We start from the raw sequence: 20,168 nt of genomic DNA, 5'->3' as shown, positions 1-20,168 counted from the left end.
AAAGATTTATGAATAGTTTACAAGTGTTAAAATCAGTTAAAAACTAGGTGCACTAAACTTTGCAGAAAACAGTATGGACAGTATGTAAGAGTAACTTAGGAGATACTGAAGCAACATACTGCTATTTCAAACAACCTGGACCTTGTATTTCCTGTGCAATCACACTTCTACTCCTTACACCTGAAAAAACTAATTATTAACATAATGTCTTCATCTTTGCTCATTCTATCGCATTTACTTGCATGAGTCAATGTCAGTTATATGTTGTTGTTGCAGTCTTCAAACCCATTACTGGTCTGACATAGCTAATTACGTACACAGACAATAAAAAGATACATACCTGCAAATGGCTTAACATCCCCTAATGCCAGGTTCATTAGCTCTGTAATCTCATTTACAATGTCCGCCATGCCTCCTACATTGTCCACAGTAATATCCTGTTTGTCATCAGCTGGCAATGCACTTGTCCGCTGAAGAACCCATGAAGTGCTGCTGATCACTGAATAAACTTCAAAGTCATTCATAACTTTCACACTTTTCTTCGCTTGGCATGACTCAGAAAAGGTTTCCGATTCTTCAATTTTCAGCCCAGAAATATCATCTGCTATCTCTTCAATGTTTACATCACACATTTTATATGGTTTAATGTCAGTCACTTCAAATGTCAGAGGTCTGCCATAGTGTAAAATTCTTAGCCTATTTCGTACAGAAATTATGCTGCTATTATATTGGTGATGAATCAGTAGTGAAAGATCTGAAGTAGTTTCTATGTGAGTCAGTGGCTTGAGCCTAACTTCTTGGGCAGGCAGTGGTTTCACATTCAACTTCCTTACACAAATTTGATCGCCAAATTGTCCTCTAAATATTTCCAACCCTGAAAAAAAAAGACAATGATTATAAACTGACATGCACAAAACAGTATGACATTTAAAAGCACAATTAAAACACAGCACTGCAAGAGAAACTTTTTCAGTGCTACCACAATCTAAGACAAACAGTCATGAAACTCTGTAGGGCAAAAAGTGCAACCTTTTGACAGCTGAAGCAATGCTAGCACTACAGTCAGCTAGCCTGTAGTTACAGAAGAATGGCACAACACAAATGGAGGGTTTGGTACTTTTAATGCTGTTACATCCATATTTTTTAGCGACTAAATATGCTGGTGAATTTTCCAATATGAATAGGAAAATGTAATTAAAGTAATATCCCATCTCCTGTTAATGTCAATACATAACAACGAAATGTCAGTGCAGTGTAACACATATGTCGAAAATTATTCAAGACAGAAAGTGTATTGTAATCAGGTATATTTAAGTTAAAAAAGAACTTGTTATGATTATATCTGCATGCCTGGTATGTACTTTCTGATGCTCTGCAGTGATTGTGGCTCATTACCAAACTCATTTTAATACATTCAAAACTAGACAAGATTTTTACATTCTTGGCACAGGTGCTATTTCTCCTTATTAATGCCCTTTTCACCTTGTCCATGTTTCTGTGAACTGTGTGTACATATCACGATTATTTTTCCGGCTTCCCAGGTATCAAAACCACTGGTGAGTGCACTCACAAGCACTGCATCTAGCAACACTTGGTCCACAAGATAATGTTTCTGTAACCACCATCTGAAGATGAGCCTGCAATGGTTCGGAAACATGTTCATGGTTGAATAAATCATAAGACAGCAACTGGTTGCATATTTATTACCAGATAAATGCCAGTTTAAATCACAGTCGCAGTTTGTCATCCACAACATATATTCTAAAATTGCTTTTCCCTCATCTACTGACCCCCCCCCCCCCCCCCCTCCCCAATCTACTCCATCACAACTGCTATTGGCTGATGGATAACTCCTCACCTTACCCAGTGCATCATTTTTAAATGCAGAGTGAACTGTTTTGTCGAGGGATTACCACAGAACCCTCCTTTATGTCTGATAGCTGTAAAAATAATTCTCTAAGCCATTTTGGTTTACCTTCTTCATTAACAGATATTTGTCACACATTCTACGGTGAGTTCACTCGCCATCAACTGCAGCGAAGAGACATTCATTTGCAAATCATTTTTGCATCTGATTCTACCAGTATAATCTCTAGCACTACTATCTACAAATTTCCACGATTCAATCCAAGGTTTCATTCTCAATAAAACAGCCAAATTCTCAGAATGACTTGTGATACCATTTTTCAGAGTTACAGGCCCTCTGAAACTGCACAATTAAAAATGTCAAACAGAGGAGGTCTTTTTTCTTCTTCTTCTTCTTCTTCTTCTTCTTCACAAAAATCTGCAAAGCTGTAAATGATTGTGGGCATAAGACTGCAACATCAAGCACCTCAACAACTGCTACTATTGAGTGACAAATTTAGGTGCTAATCTGAAACTGTGTTAACTATCATTCTCATACAGCAAAACTATGTCTTTCCAAGAAGTTGTATCAAAGCTGCGACTTTGCATTTCACACAAAATATTGCACTTAAACAAATTATTTCTGACAGTCTTCAAAAGATGAGAGTCATACAGGAAATAAATCTTTTCTTTCTCATAAGTCACAAAAGATTTCTCTTCACACACACCCAGACATTACCTCCACTCAATGAAATTTGACCCTTCGTCACACAGTTCTTAACAGTAATACTCATCTCTCTTAACTTATGTACTATTGAAAATATATCAGCAGGCACACATTTATTACAAAAACGTGATAATGATTGGCGCAAACCATTTATCACTACTATTACAACAGTGTTTGGAATTATGGGGTTCATGTCTCACCAAATTCTTCAAAGACCCAACATCCAGTGAATCATCTTATGGTAAATCTGACACTAATGTAATATCATACATATGCAAATTTACAGTTTTTTTTTTTTTAATTTAAGAAAAGCGCCTCACCTTCTCTTTCAACCTGCTTGATTTAGCCCTTTCCTGCAATCAACTTTCTTTTTGCAGTCCTTGGATGGTATCCTTGGATGGTATATTTAGCTTTTAAGCTGTCTGCATCTTTGATGCAAACAAACAATCTTGGCAGCTTTATGTTTCAATTGCTTCTTTATGTGATGAGCTGTTCCATTTAATTATTTCTTCCTCACATGAAATGAGTGGCACACCTGAATCAACTAGTGCAGCCTCTGTATTCGTGCATTTACTGATACACTCAATTCACCTCCATCAGTGGCATCCACAGAGTACAAGGCTTTTTGCTTTCTTTGTACTGGAATAGTGCATCTGTTGGGCAACATGACTGAGGTTGATTTGGAACACCAAACAATGTTGGCACAACATTCCACACTACTTTCTTCTTGCCTGCATTCATGAACTGGTGTATCTCAAAACAGAAAGCACAAATGCTGATATTCTGTACAGATACTGCAAAAGCTTCTTCATAAGGCCAGCCCTTCTCACATTTACAACTCACTTCTTTTCTTCGAGAGTTACAATAAACGGTTACTCTATTTGGGGGGGGGGGGGGGGGGGAAGCATGCATATTAGACCACAAAACTTTTTACACTATCTGTAATATATTATAATTATCTATTTATTCACACCCACACAATGTAGCCTTATGCAATCCAGAGCATCTCCTTACTTTCATGAACATTTGATGCCACACTAAATTTAACAGTCTTGGCTATTTATACATGACCACAGTAATTACTTACAACTACGTGTTTGCTTATTCGCTCGAATACGTAACCACTAAAATATACCAGTATGTAGGCCTATACATTTTTTTATGAAATTGAAGTATGAAACTACGTAAGCCTTTTGTAAAAGTTTTTGACTGCTTGTCTGCAATCATGAAAATTTCCATGCATTTTTATACATTAGTAACATCATGAAATACTGGTCAAGATTTTGTGGCTCTCATTAAGAGAAGAAGTTCTGGAGACACTAAGAGGAATGGAAATGTTAAAAATTTTCTCACATGCTTGAAAGTATGACTATCCATCCCAAAATGAGCATTTGTTATTCGTAACATTGACTTACTCCCAACATCATTCAGATTTTTGATTGTAGCTACAATTTATAGTGCCACAAAAAACTCCGAAATACAACCACATTTTGAATGTGCTTCTCCCCTCGATATACGGTACACATACACAATTGTTTTACAGTATGTTGTGTTTATACAAGCCAGTGCCTTGGCAGCGTTGCAATAGTGAAGGTGCAGAAAATCTGTGGGAGTCTTGTGAGTTGTATGTTAGAGCCTGGTGCTAATGACAGGACTAACTGCTGTACAAAAAAACGAAACCAGGGAGAAACTCCATAAAGCCAGCCTAATAAAAATAGGTAGAATAACAAAGGCACCCAAAACTGTTTTCTATTAATGAAACAAAACATTTTAAAGGTCTGTAGGTGACTGAGGATAAATTCATGGTCTTCAGTTTGGAATCAAAACACCCTGAGTCCCCGGTTCACTCAAAGTTACTGCTTCCGTTATGAATAACAATCATTAGCAGTGGTGTCCGACAGATTTTTGGTATAAGGATTCACCCTTGTTCTGCCAACGGCCTTGTCAAAGAGGGCAGAGAAGCAGACAGTTTCAATTCACATTACTTCCATTAGAGACAAATCTGATTGCCCCAATGTGTGGTTTGCACTTCCATGTCAGAAGTTTGAGACACTATAATTTCCTCAATTCTGTCTGCACAAATTTTTAAAAATACAATTCCCAATAAATCCCTGTAGGTCAGCAGTTCAGTCTTCGTAAGATTGATTTGGGCCCTTCTTCCGTTGTCAAAATTCTAACCTGGCTGCAATAAGACATGTTTCTGTTGAAAAATGTTCTTGGAATAAACATTCTAAGCAATTCAAGTTCCACTAGATTCAGTATAGGCTCTAGTTTTTGTAAGCAGGAGGTCCCGGGTTCGAGTCCCAGTCGGGGCACATATTTTCAGCTGTCCACATCGAGGTATATCAACACCTGTCGGCAGCTGAGGTTTTCAGTTAGTCATCATTTATTCCAGGGAAAAGCTGCATGGTCATCAACAGTAACTGTTCTCTCAAGAACAAGTTACTGTCTTCGTATATCTAGTTTTTGTATTGTCTGATACAACAACATGGCCTTTTGTCTTCCTGTATCAGAAATATTACAGGTCAAAAAATGTAACTGCAGTCACAGGCACTATGTGTCCCACTCTTCATGTTGTTTATTAAATGGTGGAAAGTCTATAAATACGAGTGGCACAGAAGACATTCCTGCTAAAGTAACTAATGCTTGCACTGACTTTGATATAGCTGTTGTTATCCTGCTGATACCCATGCATATTTTTTGTTAGGAGTTGTTGTAAGTGTTCCATGGTTGAAAAACCTGCACTCTCATCTAATTACAAAATTGTTCAAAGTCCAGATTGCACGTCACAGGTCCCGTGCCATTGCAACTTTTATACAAGTAAACTACTCACGTTACTAATGGAGTTCATCCACAACAAGAGATATGCATACCAGATACTACCATAAAAAGAGATATACTGTACATACAAGATACTATTTAGTAACAGTGCAAGCTATAATAAGCCTGTATTCCTACCAAAGGCCAGCTAAAATTACTTCTGACTTCAGTAGGTCATCAAAATACTGCAGAATATCCAGTTTGTGTTTTCATAGATAAATAGAACTAAAAACGATAATAAATACAGTAATGAATAGCTTTGGAGATTATGCAGCTGAGAATTCAAGTTGTCAAAATACATACCTAGCAGCTATCATGTTTGCTACCCACATTAGAGCTTTTTCTTTACATCTAATTGTTGTAACCTGCTGTAATCGCGACCAGAACGGTCGCAAAGTGGCCGAGAAAGCGCAGCAGGACCAAAAGGAGAGTGGCCCGCGAACAAACAAATGAACGGAAAGTACGGACATGAAACAACGACAGACAATGCAGAGAGTCCTTACGATGACAACACGCAAGAAGAAACGGAGCGACAGAGACAACCAAATGAATCCAAGACATCCACTAGTAATGAGAACAAAGAATGATAAATACGCAGTCTGTTGTCGAGGCGATGTGTCAAGATTCATGCAACGAAAAGACTCACTGGCTGAGTGAGAGGCAGGTGCTTAAATACTGTATTGGGGACAACGCTATTGCCCACTGGAACCACATGTTCCACTGTGGTGCCCTCACTTTAAATGTAGCTTACAGCACGATGGCACAGATACCTCTAGGGGTCTTCAACATCCATTACGTCTGGCGGGGATTAAAATTCTGCAGCGCGCTATACCAGATCCCTCCCCCCTGAAACTAGCGCGTAGGGGCAGAAACGCCCTGGACGGTGCCGAGTTGGGCGGCAGTGGGGAGAGGAGCCAAGCTCGTCAACTACTATTGATGGGGAGGGAGGGACGCCCGAGGTATCCATGACAGCTGATCCAGAGTGGGAGAGGGAGCCGCCGATCCACTCGGGGGTGGAAAGGACCGGTAGCAGGCCTGCGGGGAGACGGCAACCGAGGGGCAGGGATGGTGACTCGAGGACAACATCTGTACCCGAAAGAAGTAGGGGAAGAGGCAGCAGTGTGAGTCCCACAGGGGCATGGGGGTGGAGTTGATTATGATGGTGGCGCTCCATCCCTTTCGACATCTGCACCAATGTCACATGCCGTCTATGGGCCGCAATGACAGTGGCAGGGCTCCAAGCCATCTTGCGCCCATACTCGCAGGCCCACACGGCCGTGCCAGGGGCATACCACTGCGAGGGCCGGGAGGCGGATGGTATTGCAAATGGAGCAGGGTCCGAGGCTGTCACCCACGAAGGAGCTTCACTGGACTGTGTCCGTCAATTGGCATGGGCAATAGGTGCTAAAAACCGGGTGAGGGCCGACGTGGTTGGAAATGTGTCGACCACCTTTGTCAACTGGTGTTTAAAAGTGCGGACAAGCGTCTCTGCCGCACCATTGGGCAAAGGGTGGAAAGGAGGGGGCTACGGATATGTTTGATACTGTTGGCATGACAGAATTCGTGGAAGGATGATGCCGTGAATTTGGGACCATTTTTGGAGACCAAAATGTGTGGCAGGCCCTCAATGATGAGAACCTGGGCCAGGGCTGTGAGTGTAGCCTCCGTGGTGGTGGATGCCATGTGGACAACATATGGGTATTTGGAATAGGCATCAACAATGAGTAATCACATGGACCCCAAAAACAGGCCCACAAAATCAATATGGATGTGATCTCAGGGTCGGCGAGACACTGGCCACGGTGCAAATGACTGATGGGGGGGGGGGGGGGGGGCCTTGCCTGGTGATGCACACAGACAGTACACCCACAGACCTGGTGCTCAGCATCGCCATCGATGCCGGGCCTAAACATGTGCCGGTGAGCCAAAACTTTAATACAGGACATACCCTAGTGCCCGTGGTGTAACAAACTGAAGCCACAATTCCAGAGGGATGACCACCCAATCGGCATCCGACTCCGTAGCCAACAGGACATCATCGACCATGGAGAGCCTGTGGGACAGGTGGCGCCAGGGACTGAAATCAGACTGCATCCGACAAGTAACATAGGAGGGCCACCTGTGGACCATGTATTGGAGAACCTGCTGCAAGACAGGGTGACGGCAGGTAGCCGCTGCAATGTGAGCATAACAGGCAGACTATCCAGCGCATCGCAGTGGGTGGAGCCAATGTGAAAGCAGAGGACCTCCTGTTGGTCAAAGGCAGGATCGGGGCCTGCTTGGAGACGTGACAAAGCATCCGCGTTAGCTAGCATGGTGGGCAGTGGGCTTATACCGGCTGGTGTAAGCATAATTACATAAAAGCAATGCCCAGTTCTCGAGACGTTGAGCCATCTGCTCTGGATAGTGAGAGTGGGGTCTGAAAAGTATAACGAAGGGTTTATGGTCCGTCAGTAGAGTGAACTTCGCCCCAAAGAGAAAGGTGTGAAATTTTTGGAAGGTGAACACGATTGCCAGGGGCTCCTTTTCAATCTGGGAGTAGTTCCATTGTGCTCGGGTCAACATCTTAGAGCCATAAGCAATGGGCTGTTCGGGGCCATCGGCATCCTGGTGCGCGAGGATGGCCTCAATGCCATACGACGACGCATCAGCCGCCCCAACCAAAGGGTGGTCCGGATAGAAGGAAGTAAGGCAAGGGGAGGACTTTAGAATCGCCTTTAAACGGAGAAAAGTCTGGTCACAGGCAGGAGTTCAATCAAAAGGTACCCCTTTGCGACGCAAGTGGTTGAGGGTTCAAGCAACGGAGGCAGCCTGGGGCAAAAACTTTAAGTAATAATTAAGTTTGCCCAAAAACACCTGGAGTTCAGATAGGTCCTTGAGAAGAGGAAAGGCCTCAATGGCCGTGACATTATGACCTGCAGGGTGAATGCCATCTTTGTTAAGCCAGTGGCCTAAGTATTCCACTTGTCCAGCCGACAGCATAAACCAGCAGATAGCAGAGGGTGAAATAAGGTGCTGAGGTTTTGCAAATGTTCCTGGCGGGAATGCCCGGTGACCAAGATATCATCCAGATAATTCACACAGGCGGCAATAAGCTGTGGAAGCTGCTCCAGGAATAGCTGGAAAATTGCCGGCGCTGAAGAGACAACAAAGGGAAGGCGCTTGTACTTACACAATCTGAAAAGCATGTTGATAATCGTGATGTTCTGAGAGTCAGTATCCAAGGACAACTGGTGGTATAATTCAGCCAATCTTTGAAAAATACTCTCTACCGGCAAGCTTGGCGAGAAGGTCTTCTTGTCTGGAAAGGGGGTAAGAGTCAACGAGGGACTAAGCATTGACTGTAGCGCCAAAGTCCCCACACAGTCGAAGGGGTCCACTGGGTTTCCATATGCCCACTGGTGGCGTCGCCCAGGCACTGTAAATTACAGGCTCCAGAACGCCAATGCCCTGGAGCCGATCAAGTTCCAGCTTGACCACCGGCCATAAGGCCACCGGAAGGGGCCGGGCCCGGAAAACATGAGGCTGTGCATCCAGCCGTAGGGTGCTGTGTGCCTGAAAGCCGGAAGCACATCTGAGATCCGTTGCAAATGACGACGCAAAAGTGCAGCACAGATCGTCCAAGTCCTGAAAAGGAACAGCCGGGGAAACAACCTTAACTTCATTGGAAATTGAAAAGCTAAACAGTTGAAATACATCCAGCCCAAAAATATTCGAAGCCGACAGATGGTCGATGACAAAGAGGGTAAGAAGCCAGGGAACACACTTGTACGTCTTACGTATGACGAACTGCCGACGAAGGAGAATGGAACTGTCTCCGTAGGCGACCAAACGGCGAGAGGGAGGTGACAACTCAGGAGAGCCCAGCCGGGTATATGTTGCCATATTAATTAGGGAGATGGTCGCCCCGGTGTCGACCTGAAAACGGTCATCCTCAGTTAAAAGGTGGAGCATTAGAAAAAGCTTCAGCGCAGACAGGTCATTCTGTGGGACGACCGACTGGAGAGCATGGACTGTATCTTGAGGCCCAGGAGGGGCAGGACTGGAGCAAGTCGAGTAACTACGACAAACCGATCAGATGTGGCCCTCCTCGTTACGCAGCATGCATGTTTTCCAGTGGTGGGGACAATCAGCCCATGAATGTGCAGTAAAGCAATGTGGGTCAGATGGAAGAGGGCCATGTGACCGGTGATGAGGGGCGACCGGAGGCACCAATGCCATAGAGACATCGGACAACGAGGGGTCCTGGCAGTGCTCGCCTCTGTTGGCCGGGCCACGTCGACGTAGTGAGGGCGGAACCCGCCGTGCCACCACAATCGCCGCCACCGGCAGTCATGCCATAAGGCGCTCGTTAGCTGCTTGAGCAATTTCAAAGGAGTGGGCAATGCGGAGAATCTGTTGCAAGGAGGGATTGTTGAGTTTCAAGGCCGCAGTACAGACCTCAGGATCGGGAGCCAGCTGAACGACCACATCCCGGATCAGGGAGTCAGCATACAAAGCCTTACACTACTAATTGGTGCACGTAAAATCACATTGATGGCTGAGATCTTGCAATTCTGTGGCCCAGGAATGATACGATTGGCCAGACTGTTTATGGTACTGGTGGAACTCCAGCCGCAAGGCGACCACATGGTAGCACTGCGAATAATAGTTTGTCAGCAAAAGGCATATCTCCTGGAAAGAGAGAGCCACAGGATCAGAAAACGGTGCCAACTTGCTGAGAAGGAAGAACATGTCTGGGAAGGCCAAAGACAAAAACAACGACTGCTGCAATGAATCGCCCGTGACTTGAAAAGCCATGAAATGTTGCTTCAGCCGATGTAAGTAGGTTTCCCAGTCCTCTTTAGCGTCATTAAAGGGTGGAAATGACAGCGGATGTGGGAAAGCGTCAGACACCTGAGGACTCAGAAGCTGTTGTGGAAATGCGTCCAAAACATCGACTTTGTCCATTAGCAACTGCAGCAACTGTTGTAAGATGTCTAACTGGAGCTGCTGCTGCTGCATGAGTTGCTGCTGTTGCTCCAGAAGACTGACCAACTTTGCCTCCATGCAAGTAAATTCCGGAATGGTCGCGGTTACATTTTTGGTGGCGGGTGGTCGAGAAAGTGCGGCAGGACCAAAAGGAGAGTGGCCCACGAACAAACAAATGAACGGAAAGGAAGGACACGAAACAATGACAGATGATGGAGAGACACCTTATGACGACAACACGCAAGAAGCAATGGAGTGACAGAGACAACCAAATGAATCCAAGATGTCCACTAGTAATGAGAACAAAGAACGATAAACACGCTGTCTGTTGTCAAGGCGATGTGTCAAGACTTATGCAATAATAAGACTCACTGGCTGAGAGAGAGGCAGGCGCTTAAATACTCTATCGGGGGCGCTGCTATTGGCCGCTAGAACCACATGTTCCACTGTGGCACCCTCACTCCAAATGTGGGCCAGGAAGCGTGCGCCACGACACCTTATGGCGCAGTAGTGTAGAGACCTCTAGGGGTCTTCAACATCCATGACATTTGGCGGTGATTCAAATTCCACAGCGCGCAGTACCAGACTAATAATGACCTAAGGTTGAAACTGGTAATACCCAGCAAATCAAATCTTTGCACTGGAACCAACTTTCTTCCTTGAAGTTTCTATGGTTCCTAAAAACACCCCATTCATTATGAAGAAAATTCTAATAATATATGCTCTGATTTCCATCGTAATTTACAGTGATTCCCAATTTACTGCTTCGTGTCTAGTGCCAGCTTCTTGATGATCTTCACATCTGAAGCCCATTCTGTAAACTACATAAAGAGGCAAAGTCTGCAAGGGACTTATTTATGGGAGCTGTATTATGATTGTATAAATTACAGTTCATCTGATACCGAGTTTTATTATTAGCCCCAAATACCACTAGGGAACAAATTTACAAGGATATGAGGGTAAGAATTCCACAATTCTGAATGAGAAGTCAGCAAAACATTTACTTCATCACACAATATTTTTATTGTTCACTTTTGCCGAACAGACAATTTATTTACTTTACCTGTATTACTCAAGAACATGCTACAATGGAACAACCTGGAGCGACAGTTTGCAAATTAAGCTTTAACATATCTCTTCAAATCAACACAGCAAGAGATCCTATTAGCAGCCAAACGACCTGAACTGAATTTCCTGATTAGTCCATTTATGTGTCAATTCTGTTTCAGATTGTTATTCAACTGAACACTTTTACAACAGTGTTTGATATAGCGTATGATAACTGATGCTTATTTCTATTACCAAAAACTCATTGTACTCATTTGAAATTGTGTAATACATAAAACACCACAATAGTAACAAATAATCAGTTTTCTGTGAACCAATTATAGGTCTCCTCAGCTGTCACCTGGTCTCTGTCTGATGTGGTTGATTAACATTATAGTTTTTGAACACTTCTTTAAAATCTTTGAAACAGAATGAATGTAAGCTAATAATAGCAGCAGGCCTTGCAGGGACCCATGTATGATTCTTAATTTGAAGATCTTCTGTTATGCAATCAATTTTATTCCTGTTGTGTAGTTTGTCAATGAAGCCCTTTATCTTCTGCTATGAAGGCAAGGCCCCACTACGTAAAAACCTTAATGAAGCAATATTTTAAGTTACCAACACAAATTTCATGATCAAAACAAAGTTAGTAATTAAAGTCTTTGTACATTCATCTTTTTAGAGATGGTTGTGGGACTTGGTTGTAGCCATCACTTCAACTGTCACCTGCCAACAGATGATGTCTGAAGTGATCATGACAGCAAAAAGCCACTAATACCAGTATTGCTAGCATCTGTTTTGATCACAACTGAGGTAGAATCTTCCTACACATTGGTCAGGGCCCTGAGGATGGTTTAGTAAAATGCTGAAACTGGTTGCCAAATAAAATAAGGTTGGCAACTAGATGGCTGAAAGATGTTTAATTTGACATCCTATTCAGTAATTAAAGGTGATCCACTTACCTCAAGTCCATATTTATGGATAGATGTAATTAATTCATATTTATAAGACTATAAAATTGTGAGACAGAACAGCTCATCAGTTTTTATCTGCTCCACCCAAGATCCCTCTATGCCTATACCAACATATTCTACCAGACTTTCCTCTCCTGCAACTATGCCACAGATCTTATTCATGAACAAATCTCACGGGAAGTTTACTCATCTAACCCTCTCCAATTCCAAAAAAATACACAGAAGTATCCTTCTTTTCGCCCACTGTCCACTTGTCACCCAGGCCTTCAATAATGCCTCAATACATTAGTCCGTCAAGACTTGATTTTCTCAAGTCAAGTCCTGAAATAAGATTCCCTCCCCCCTCTCCTCTTCCCCCCCTCCCGCCAATATCCTCCCAACACAACCCACCGTCACCTTCTAATGCCACCCTAAACTCCATAACATATCTGTCAATGCATCTGATATTCAGAGACCACTATCCCTACTCCATTATAACTACAACTGATAGGGTGCTGGACCGAGACTCGAACTCAGGACCTTTGCCTTCATGGGCAAGTGGGATGTTTCCAGAATGAGATTTTCATTTTTACCCTTTACCCTTAATGTCAACTACAATGTTATGTAGCAATGGGTAGTATTAATAAATATTTCCTATCATCTCTCTTATCAGGCAGATAGTTTTCTTGAGTTCTAAAGCATATATTATTTATAATTTTTTTAGTGTAAACTAATACTGTATTTATTCTTTATTAAATTTGTTGTTAATTCATACATTCTATTTTCAAACCAATAGTTTAGCTGACAAAAATCAATACTAGGAACAAGAACAGTAAACACAAAGACTTGAGAGTATTTTCATTATTCAGGTAAAAGTATTTAAACTGACCAGCAACCATAACAAATTTACTCTGTCTTCCAAAGGCAACTGAAATGTGGAAGACAGAACAGAGGTGCCTGCAGAAGTGAAACTGTGAGGATGAGTTGTGGGTCATGCTTGGATAGTTCAGTTAGCGGACCACTTGCCCACAAAAGGCAAAAGTTATAGGTTCGAGTTCCGGTCGAACACACAAGTTTAATCTGCCAGGAAGTTTCAAATCAGCACCACTCCACTGTAGGGTGGAAATTCATTCTGGAAAGAAATAATTAGTAGAAGCCACATGGATTTGTGTGTCTGCCTCCACAGGCCAGTAGTCAGTGTATCTGACTGCAATATGGGAAACCTAGGTTCAATTCCCAATACCGCTAGGCACTTTTCCTTGTTGGGCAAACTGGAACAGGGTGCACTCAGCCTTGTGATGCCATCTGAGGATCTACTTGAGTGAGTAGTATGGGAAACTACCAATGGCTCAGAAAGCAGTATGCTGACTCCATGCACACCCTGTTGGATCAATTCTGTCAATACAAAATGACTGTACTAGACCATTGTTTGTGCTTTAACTGGAACAACAATGAAAATTATAGTGCCTTGGAATTCAAATGTGAATTACTATCTTACTTTTTATCAAATACCCCACATAATTACCATTATTTATGGTACATCGCCATCATGTAATGACTGAGATCCGGAACATCCCAAAAGTGCAACTCAATCGCAATGGCAGTTTGTCTGTTTTAGATCACTTAACTCCATCTGAAGGGGCACTACAAATAATTCAAACATGAAGGGCACATTCTAAACAATCACAGTCCTTAATCATATCATTAATAAGCATATTACATTTTTCATTTACTATGACATTTATCCCCCCATGAACCATGGACCTTGTTGTTGGCGGGGAGGCTTGCGTGCCTCAGCGATACAGATAGACGTACCGTAGATACAACCACAATGGAGGGGTATCTGTTGAGAGGCCAGACAAACATGTGGTTCCTGAAGAGGGGCAGCAGCATTTTCAGTAGTTGCAAGGGCAACAGTCTGGATGATTGACTGATCTGGCCTTGTAACAATAACCAAAACGGCCTTGCTGTGCTGGTACTGCGAACAGCTGAAAGCAAGGGGAAACTACGGCCATAATTTTTCCCGAGGGCATACAACTTTACTGTATGATTAAATGATGATGGCGTGCTCTTGGGTAAAATATTCCGGAGGTAAAACAGTCCCCCATTCAGATCTCCGGGTGGGGACTACTCAAGAATGTGCTGTTATCAGGAGAAAGAAAACGCATTCTACGGATCGGAGCCTGGAATGTCAGATCCCTTAATCCGGCAGGTAGGTTAGAAAATTTAAAAACGGAAATGGATAGGTTAAAGTTAGATATATTGGGAATTAGTGAAGTTCGGTGGCAGGAGGAACAAAACTTCTGGTCAGGTGACTACAGGGTTATAAACACAAAATTAAATAGGGGTAATGCAGGAGTAGATTTAATAATGAATAGGAAAATAGGAAGGCGGGTAAGCTACTACAAACAGCATAGTGAACGCATTACTGTGGCCAAGATAGATACGAAGCCCACACCTACTACAGTAGTACAAAGTTATATGCAAACTAGCTCTGCAGATGACAAAGAAATTGAAGAAATGTATGATGAAATAAAAGAAATTATTCAGATAGTGAAGGGAGACGAAAATTTAATAGTCATAGGCGACTGGAATTCGAGTGTAGGAAAAGGGAGAGAAGGAATCGTAGTAGGTGAATATGGATTGGGGCTAAGAAATGAAAGAGGAAGCCGCCTGGTAGAATTTTGCACAGAGAACAACTTAATCATAGCTAACACTTGGTTTCAGAATCATGAGAGGAGGTTGTATACATGGAAGAAGCCTGGAGACACTAAAAGGTATCAGACAGATTATATAATGGTAAGACAGAGATTTAGGAACCAGGTTTTAAATTGTAAGACATTTCCAGAGGCAGATGTGGACTCTGACCACAATCTATTGATTATGAACTATAGATTACAACTGAAGAAACTGCAAAAAGGTGGGAATTTAAGGAGATGGGACCGGGATAAACTGAAAGAACCAGAGGTTGTACAGGGTTTCAGGGAGAGCATAAGGGAACGATTGACAGGAATGGGGGAAAGAAATAAAGTAGAAGACGATTGGGTAGCTCCGAGGGATGAAGTAGTGAAGGTAGCAGAGGATCAAGTAGGTAAGAAGAAAAGGATTAGTAGAAGTCCTTGGGTAACAGAAGAAACATTGAATTTAATTGATCAAAGGGGAAAATATAAAAATGCAGTAAATGAAGCAGGCAAAAAGGAATACAAACGTCTCAAAAATGAGATCGACAGGAAGTGCAAAATGTCTAAGCAGGGATGGCTAGAGGACAGATGTAAGGATGTAGAGGCTTATCTCACGAGGCGTAAGATAGATACTGCCTACAAGAAAATTAAAGAAACCTTTGGAGAAAAGAAAACCACTTGTATGAATATCAAGAACTCAGATGGAAACCCAGTTCTAAGCAAAGAAGGGAAAGCAGAAAGGTGGAAGGAGTATTAGAGGGTCTATACAAGGGCGATGTACTTGAGGACAATATTTTGGAAATGGAAGAGGATGTAGATGAAGATGAAATGGGAGATATGATAATGCGTGAAGAGTTTGACAGAGCACTGAAAGACCTGAGTCAAAACAAGGCCCCAGGAGTAGACAACATTCCATTGGAACTACTGACGGCCTTGGGAGAGCCAGTCCTGACAAAACTGTACCATCTGGTGAGCAAGATGTATGAAACAGGTGAAATACCGTCAGACTTCAAGAAGAATATAATAATTCCAATCCAAAAGAAAGCAGGTGTTAACAGATGTGAAAATTACCGAACAATCAGTTTAATAAGTCACAGCTGCAAAATACTAACACGAATTCTTTACAGACGAATGGGAAAACTAGTAGAAGCCGACCTCGGGGAAGATCAGTTTGGATTCCGTAGAAATACTGGAATGCGTGAGGCAATACTGACCTTACGACTTATGTTAGAAGAAAGATTAAGGAAAGGCAAACCTACGTTTCTAGCATTTGTAGGCTTAGAGAAAGATTTTGACAATGTTGACTGGAATACTCTCTCTCAAATTCTAAAGTTGGCAGGGGTAAAATACAGGGAGCGAAAGGTTATTTACAATTTGTACAGAAACCAGATGGCAGTTATAAGAGTCAAGGGACATGAACGGAAAGCAGTGGTTGGGAAGGGAGTGAGACAGGGTTGTAGCCTCTTCCCGATGTTATTCAATCTGTATATTGAGCAAGCTGTGAAGGAAACAAAAGAAAAATTCGGAGTAGGTATTAAAATGCATGGAGAAGAAATAAAAACTTTGAGGATCGCCGATGACATTGTCATTCTGTCAGAGACAGCAAAGGACTTGGAAGAGCTGTTGAATGGAATTGATAGTGTCTTGAAAGGAGGATATAAGATGAACATCAACAAAAGCAAAACGAGGATAATGGAATGTAGTCGAATTAAGTCGGGTGATGCTGAGGGAATTAGATTAGGAAATGAGACACTTAAAGTAGTAAAGGAGTTTTGCTATTTGGGGAGCAAAATAACTGATGATGGTCGAAGTAGAGAGGATATAAAATGTAGACTGGCAATGGCAAGGAAAGTGTTTCTGAAGAAGAGAAATTTGTTAACATTGAGTCTAGATTTAAGTGTCAGGAAGTCATTTCTGAAAGTGTTTGTATGGAGTGTAGCCATGTATGAAAGTGAAACATGGATGATAAATAGTTTGGACAAGAAGAGAATAGAAGCTTTCGAAATGTGGTGCTACAGAAGAATGCTGAAGATTAGATGGGTAGACCACATAACTAATGAGGAGGTATTGAATAGAATTGGGGAGAAGAGGAGTTTGTGGCACAACTTGACTAGAAGAAGGGATCGGTTGGTAGGACATGATCTGAGGCATCAAGGGATCACCAATTTAGTATTGGAGGGTAGCGTGGGGGGTAAAAATCGTAGAGGGCGACCAAGAGATGAATACACTAAGCAGATTCAGAAGGATGTAGGTTGTAGTAGGTACTGGGAGATGAAGAAGCTTGCACAGGATAGAGTAGCATGGAGAGCTGCATCAAACCAGTCTCAGGACTGAAGACAACAACAACAACAACAACAACATGACATTTATTTTACCTTAACTGAAAAAGAGACCAGCTTTAATTGCATCTCTCAAGTATTTTGGCTCTCCAACACATAATTTATGACTTTACATGAAATTATAAATATGAGGAGTGTTCAATAATGAATGATCAAAATTTTTTTATGGTCATAATGAAATATGAGCTATTGAATTAACAGGGCCTGATATCACCAAGAAATTAAACATTTTGTGTATATAGATCTCCCAGTGGTAGTGTGGACACTTTTTTCAATAATTAACAGAAGTCGTAGATAAAGTCTCAAGTAAAAATGTCAACATAATTCTGCATGGGGACATTAACATCAACACTAACATCATAAATGAATCCAACAGCACCTTCATAAACATCCTCCAAAGTTTTGGCATGTCCCTACTGGTCAATAGTGCAACGAGGGTTACCACGATGACTTCATCAATAATTGAACATGTGGCCACAAATATGGACAGGGAAAAATGTGATGAAGCTGTAAAAGATCTCGGACTATCAGACCATCTCTGTCAAATAAGAACAGTAAAGTCAGCCATCAAATCATTCCCAAAACTACAAGCCTACAAACAAACTCTATCAAAAATCAAAATAAAAGATTTTTCAAAAGGACTAGAAAAACAAAGCTGGGATGAAGTGTACAAGGAAACCAATGTGAATATGAAATTCTCTTAATGCTCCACATTGTTTAAATTGAACTTTGAAAAGGCATTTCCAAAAGTATGCATGTCTGTATCAACATCTCACAAAAACAGATGGATAACAGGAGGTATTAAAAAGTCCTCCCAAACACTTAAACACCTCAGTTCCATGTAAAAGTTTCACAGTGATCCAGAATTCTTAAATTTTCTATCATAGATAGAAAAATATGTATAGGAAGGTGCTGATTGCAACAAAACAGTCATTTAATGACAAAATAATATATAATGCAGAGAATAAAAAAAAGCAGTCTGTGATGGTATAAAAACGTAAACGGGGAGAGGCAAACAAACACAGAATAACATACTGATAAGGAAGGGGGATAAAGTAATAAACGATCCACAGCACTTAGCAAACTATTTAAACGAGCATTTTTCAAGTATTGCAAAGAAGTTACAACAAAAATTCCCCCAAACAAATATAAAACCTGTAAATAATGTTGTATTTAACAATGATGTTACTTCCAACCACAGAGAATGAAGTCAGCAAAACAATTCAAAAACTAAAAAATAAAAAGTCAGTAGGCTTAGATGAAATACCAATGTGTGTACTGAAACAATGCATAGGGATTATACAAGGCCCCTTAACAAATATAATAAATGAATCCTCCACATCAGGGACATTTCCAGAGCAGTTAAAACAGGCAAGAGTTGTACCTTTGCTTAAGAAAGGTAATGCGGAAGACAGAAAATTACTGGCCCATTTCCCTGCTGTCAGCATTCTCAAAAATAATAGAAGCAATTATAAAAAACATATTAATGAGTTAACTGAATAAATACAATCTTTTAAGCGAATCACAGTTTGGTTTTGAAGCGACAAAAATACGGAGTCAGCCATAGTAGAATTCACAAAAGTTGTACTGGATGGTCTTGATAAAGAAAAGCGTGTCACAGGCTTATTTTTTGGATCTTTTTAAGGCATCTGATACAGTCAACCGCAAGATTCTATTTAATAAATTAGAAGCAGTAGGGATAAGAGGGGTAGCTAATGACTGGTTTCGATCATACCTAACAGATAGGGTACAAAGAATATAAATAACACATACTTCAAATACATCTAAACATTCAGCAAACACTTATCAGAACCAAAATACATTAATATTGGTGTTCCACAAGGTAGCATATTAGGACCAATACTGTTCCTGATACACATCAATGACTTTCCCAGTAGAGTTACTCATGGTGAAAAAATCTTCTTCGCTGATGACAGCAAATGAAACTCTCAAGGAAGTTTATGATTGATCAATAAGCAATAAAGTGACATTGAAAATAAAGAAAACTAATGCCATGAATTTCAGTTTGAAGAGGAAAAATGACTATGTTAAATTAAATGTAGATGCAAAATTTCTAGGAATGAATATTGATTCTCAGTTGAAGTGGTGTGAACACACAAAGGTACTTGCAAACAGAATGTCATCAGCATGTTATGCCCTTAGGATCGTATCATCAGTGTGTAACATGCTGTGTCTTTTAGTTACATATTATTCATATGTACACTCAATTCTTAGCTATGGTATTCTTTTTTGGGGAACAAATGCACAAAATATGAACACGATTTTCAAACACCAGAAAAGAGCCATAATAATAATAATCAAAAATACTAGTTGAGCTCATTATAAAGATCTGTTCAGAAGACTGGGGATTTTAACTGCTCCATGTGAATACATTTACCAGTCAGTTGTACACATCAAAAATAACATCGGTAATTACTGCACAAACAGCTCTCTGCATGACCATGCAACAAGAGATAGACTCAACTTACACTTACCAAGAAAAATAAACATAAAACTCAAAACAGCGTTTTCTACCAAGGAATAAAACTGTACAATGAATTACCAAAAAAGATTAAAGAAATTGCAGAAATACACTTATTTACAAAGGCAGCTAAAAAGTACCTGTTCTGCCATACATTTTATACATTGGAGGAGTACTTAGCTAAAACAGAGTAGGGGTTTGATAAAAAAAAAGTTATACAAATAAATAATAATAATAATGATTATAAAATATCCAACCTTCCACATAACATCTTCACTTTATTTTTGTTTCCTTCCTAGAAAT

General features: G+C 41.1%; 1 protein-coding gene across 5 annotated transcripts in view; it reads right to left on the bottom strand.

Moving 5' to 3' along the window:
- LOC126278344 (ATPase family protein 2 homolog) overlaps positions 1–20,168 on the bottom strand; it is a 169,145-nt gene that overhangs the window by 128,766 nt on the left and 20,211 nt on the right. For all 5 annotated transcript variants that reach the window (XM_049978380.1, XM_049978379.1, XM_049978384.1 and 2 more), the window contains exon 4: positions 341–874. In XM_049978380.1, coding sequence (XP_049834337.1) covers positions 341–874 — 534 coding nt within the window. The remainder of the gene's footprint in view (positions 1–340; positions 875–20,168) is intronic.

Source organism: Schistocerca gregaria, chromosome 6 (genome assembly GCF_023897955.1).
Source record: "Schistocerca gregaria isolate iqSchGreg1 chromosome 6, iqSchGreg1.2, whole genome shotgun sequence".
NCBI classification, from domain to species: domain Eukaryota; kingdom Metazoa; phylum Arthropoda; class Insecta; order Orthoptera; family Acrididae; genus Schistocerca; species Schistocerca gregaria.
Note: the sequence above shows the minus strand (reverse complement) of the source record. Positions and strands in the feature narration are given on the sequence as shown.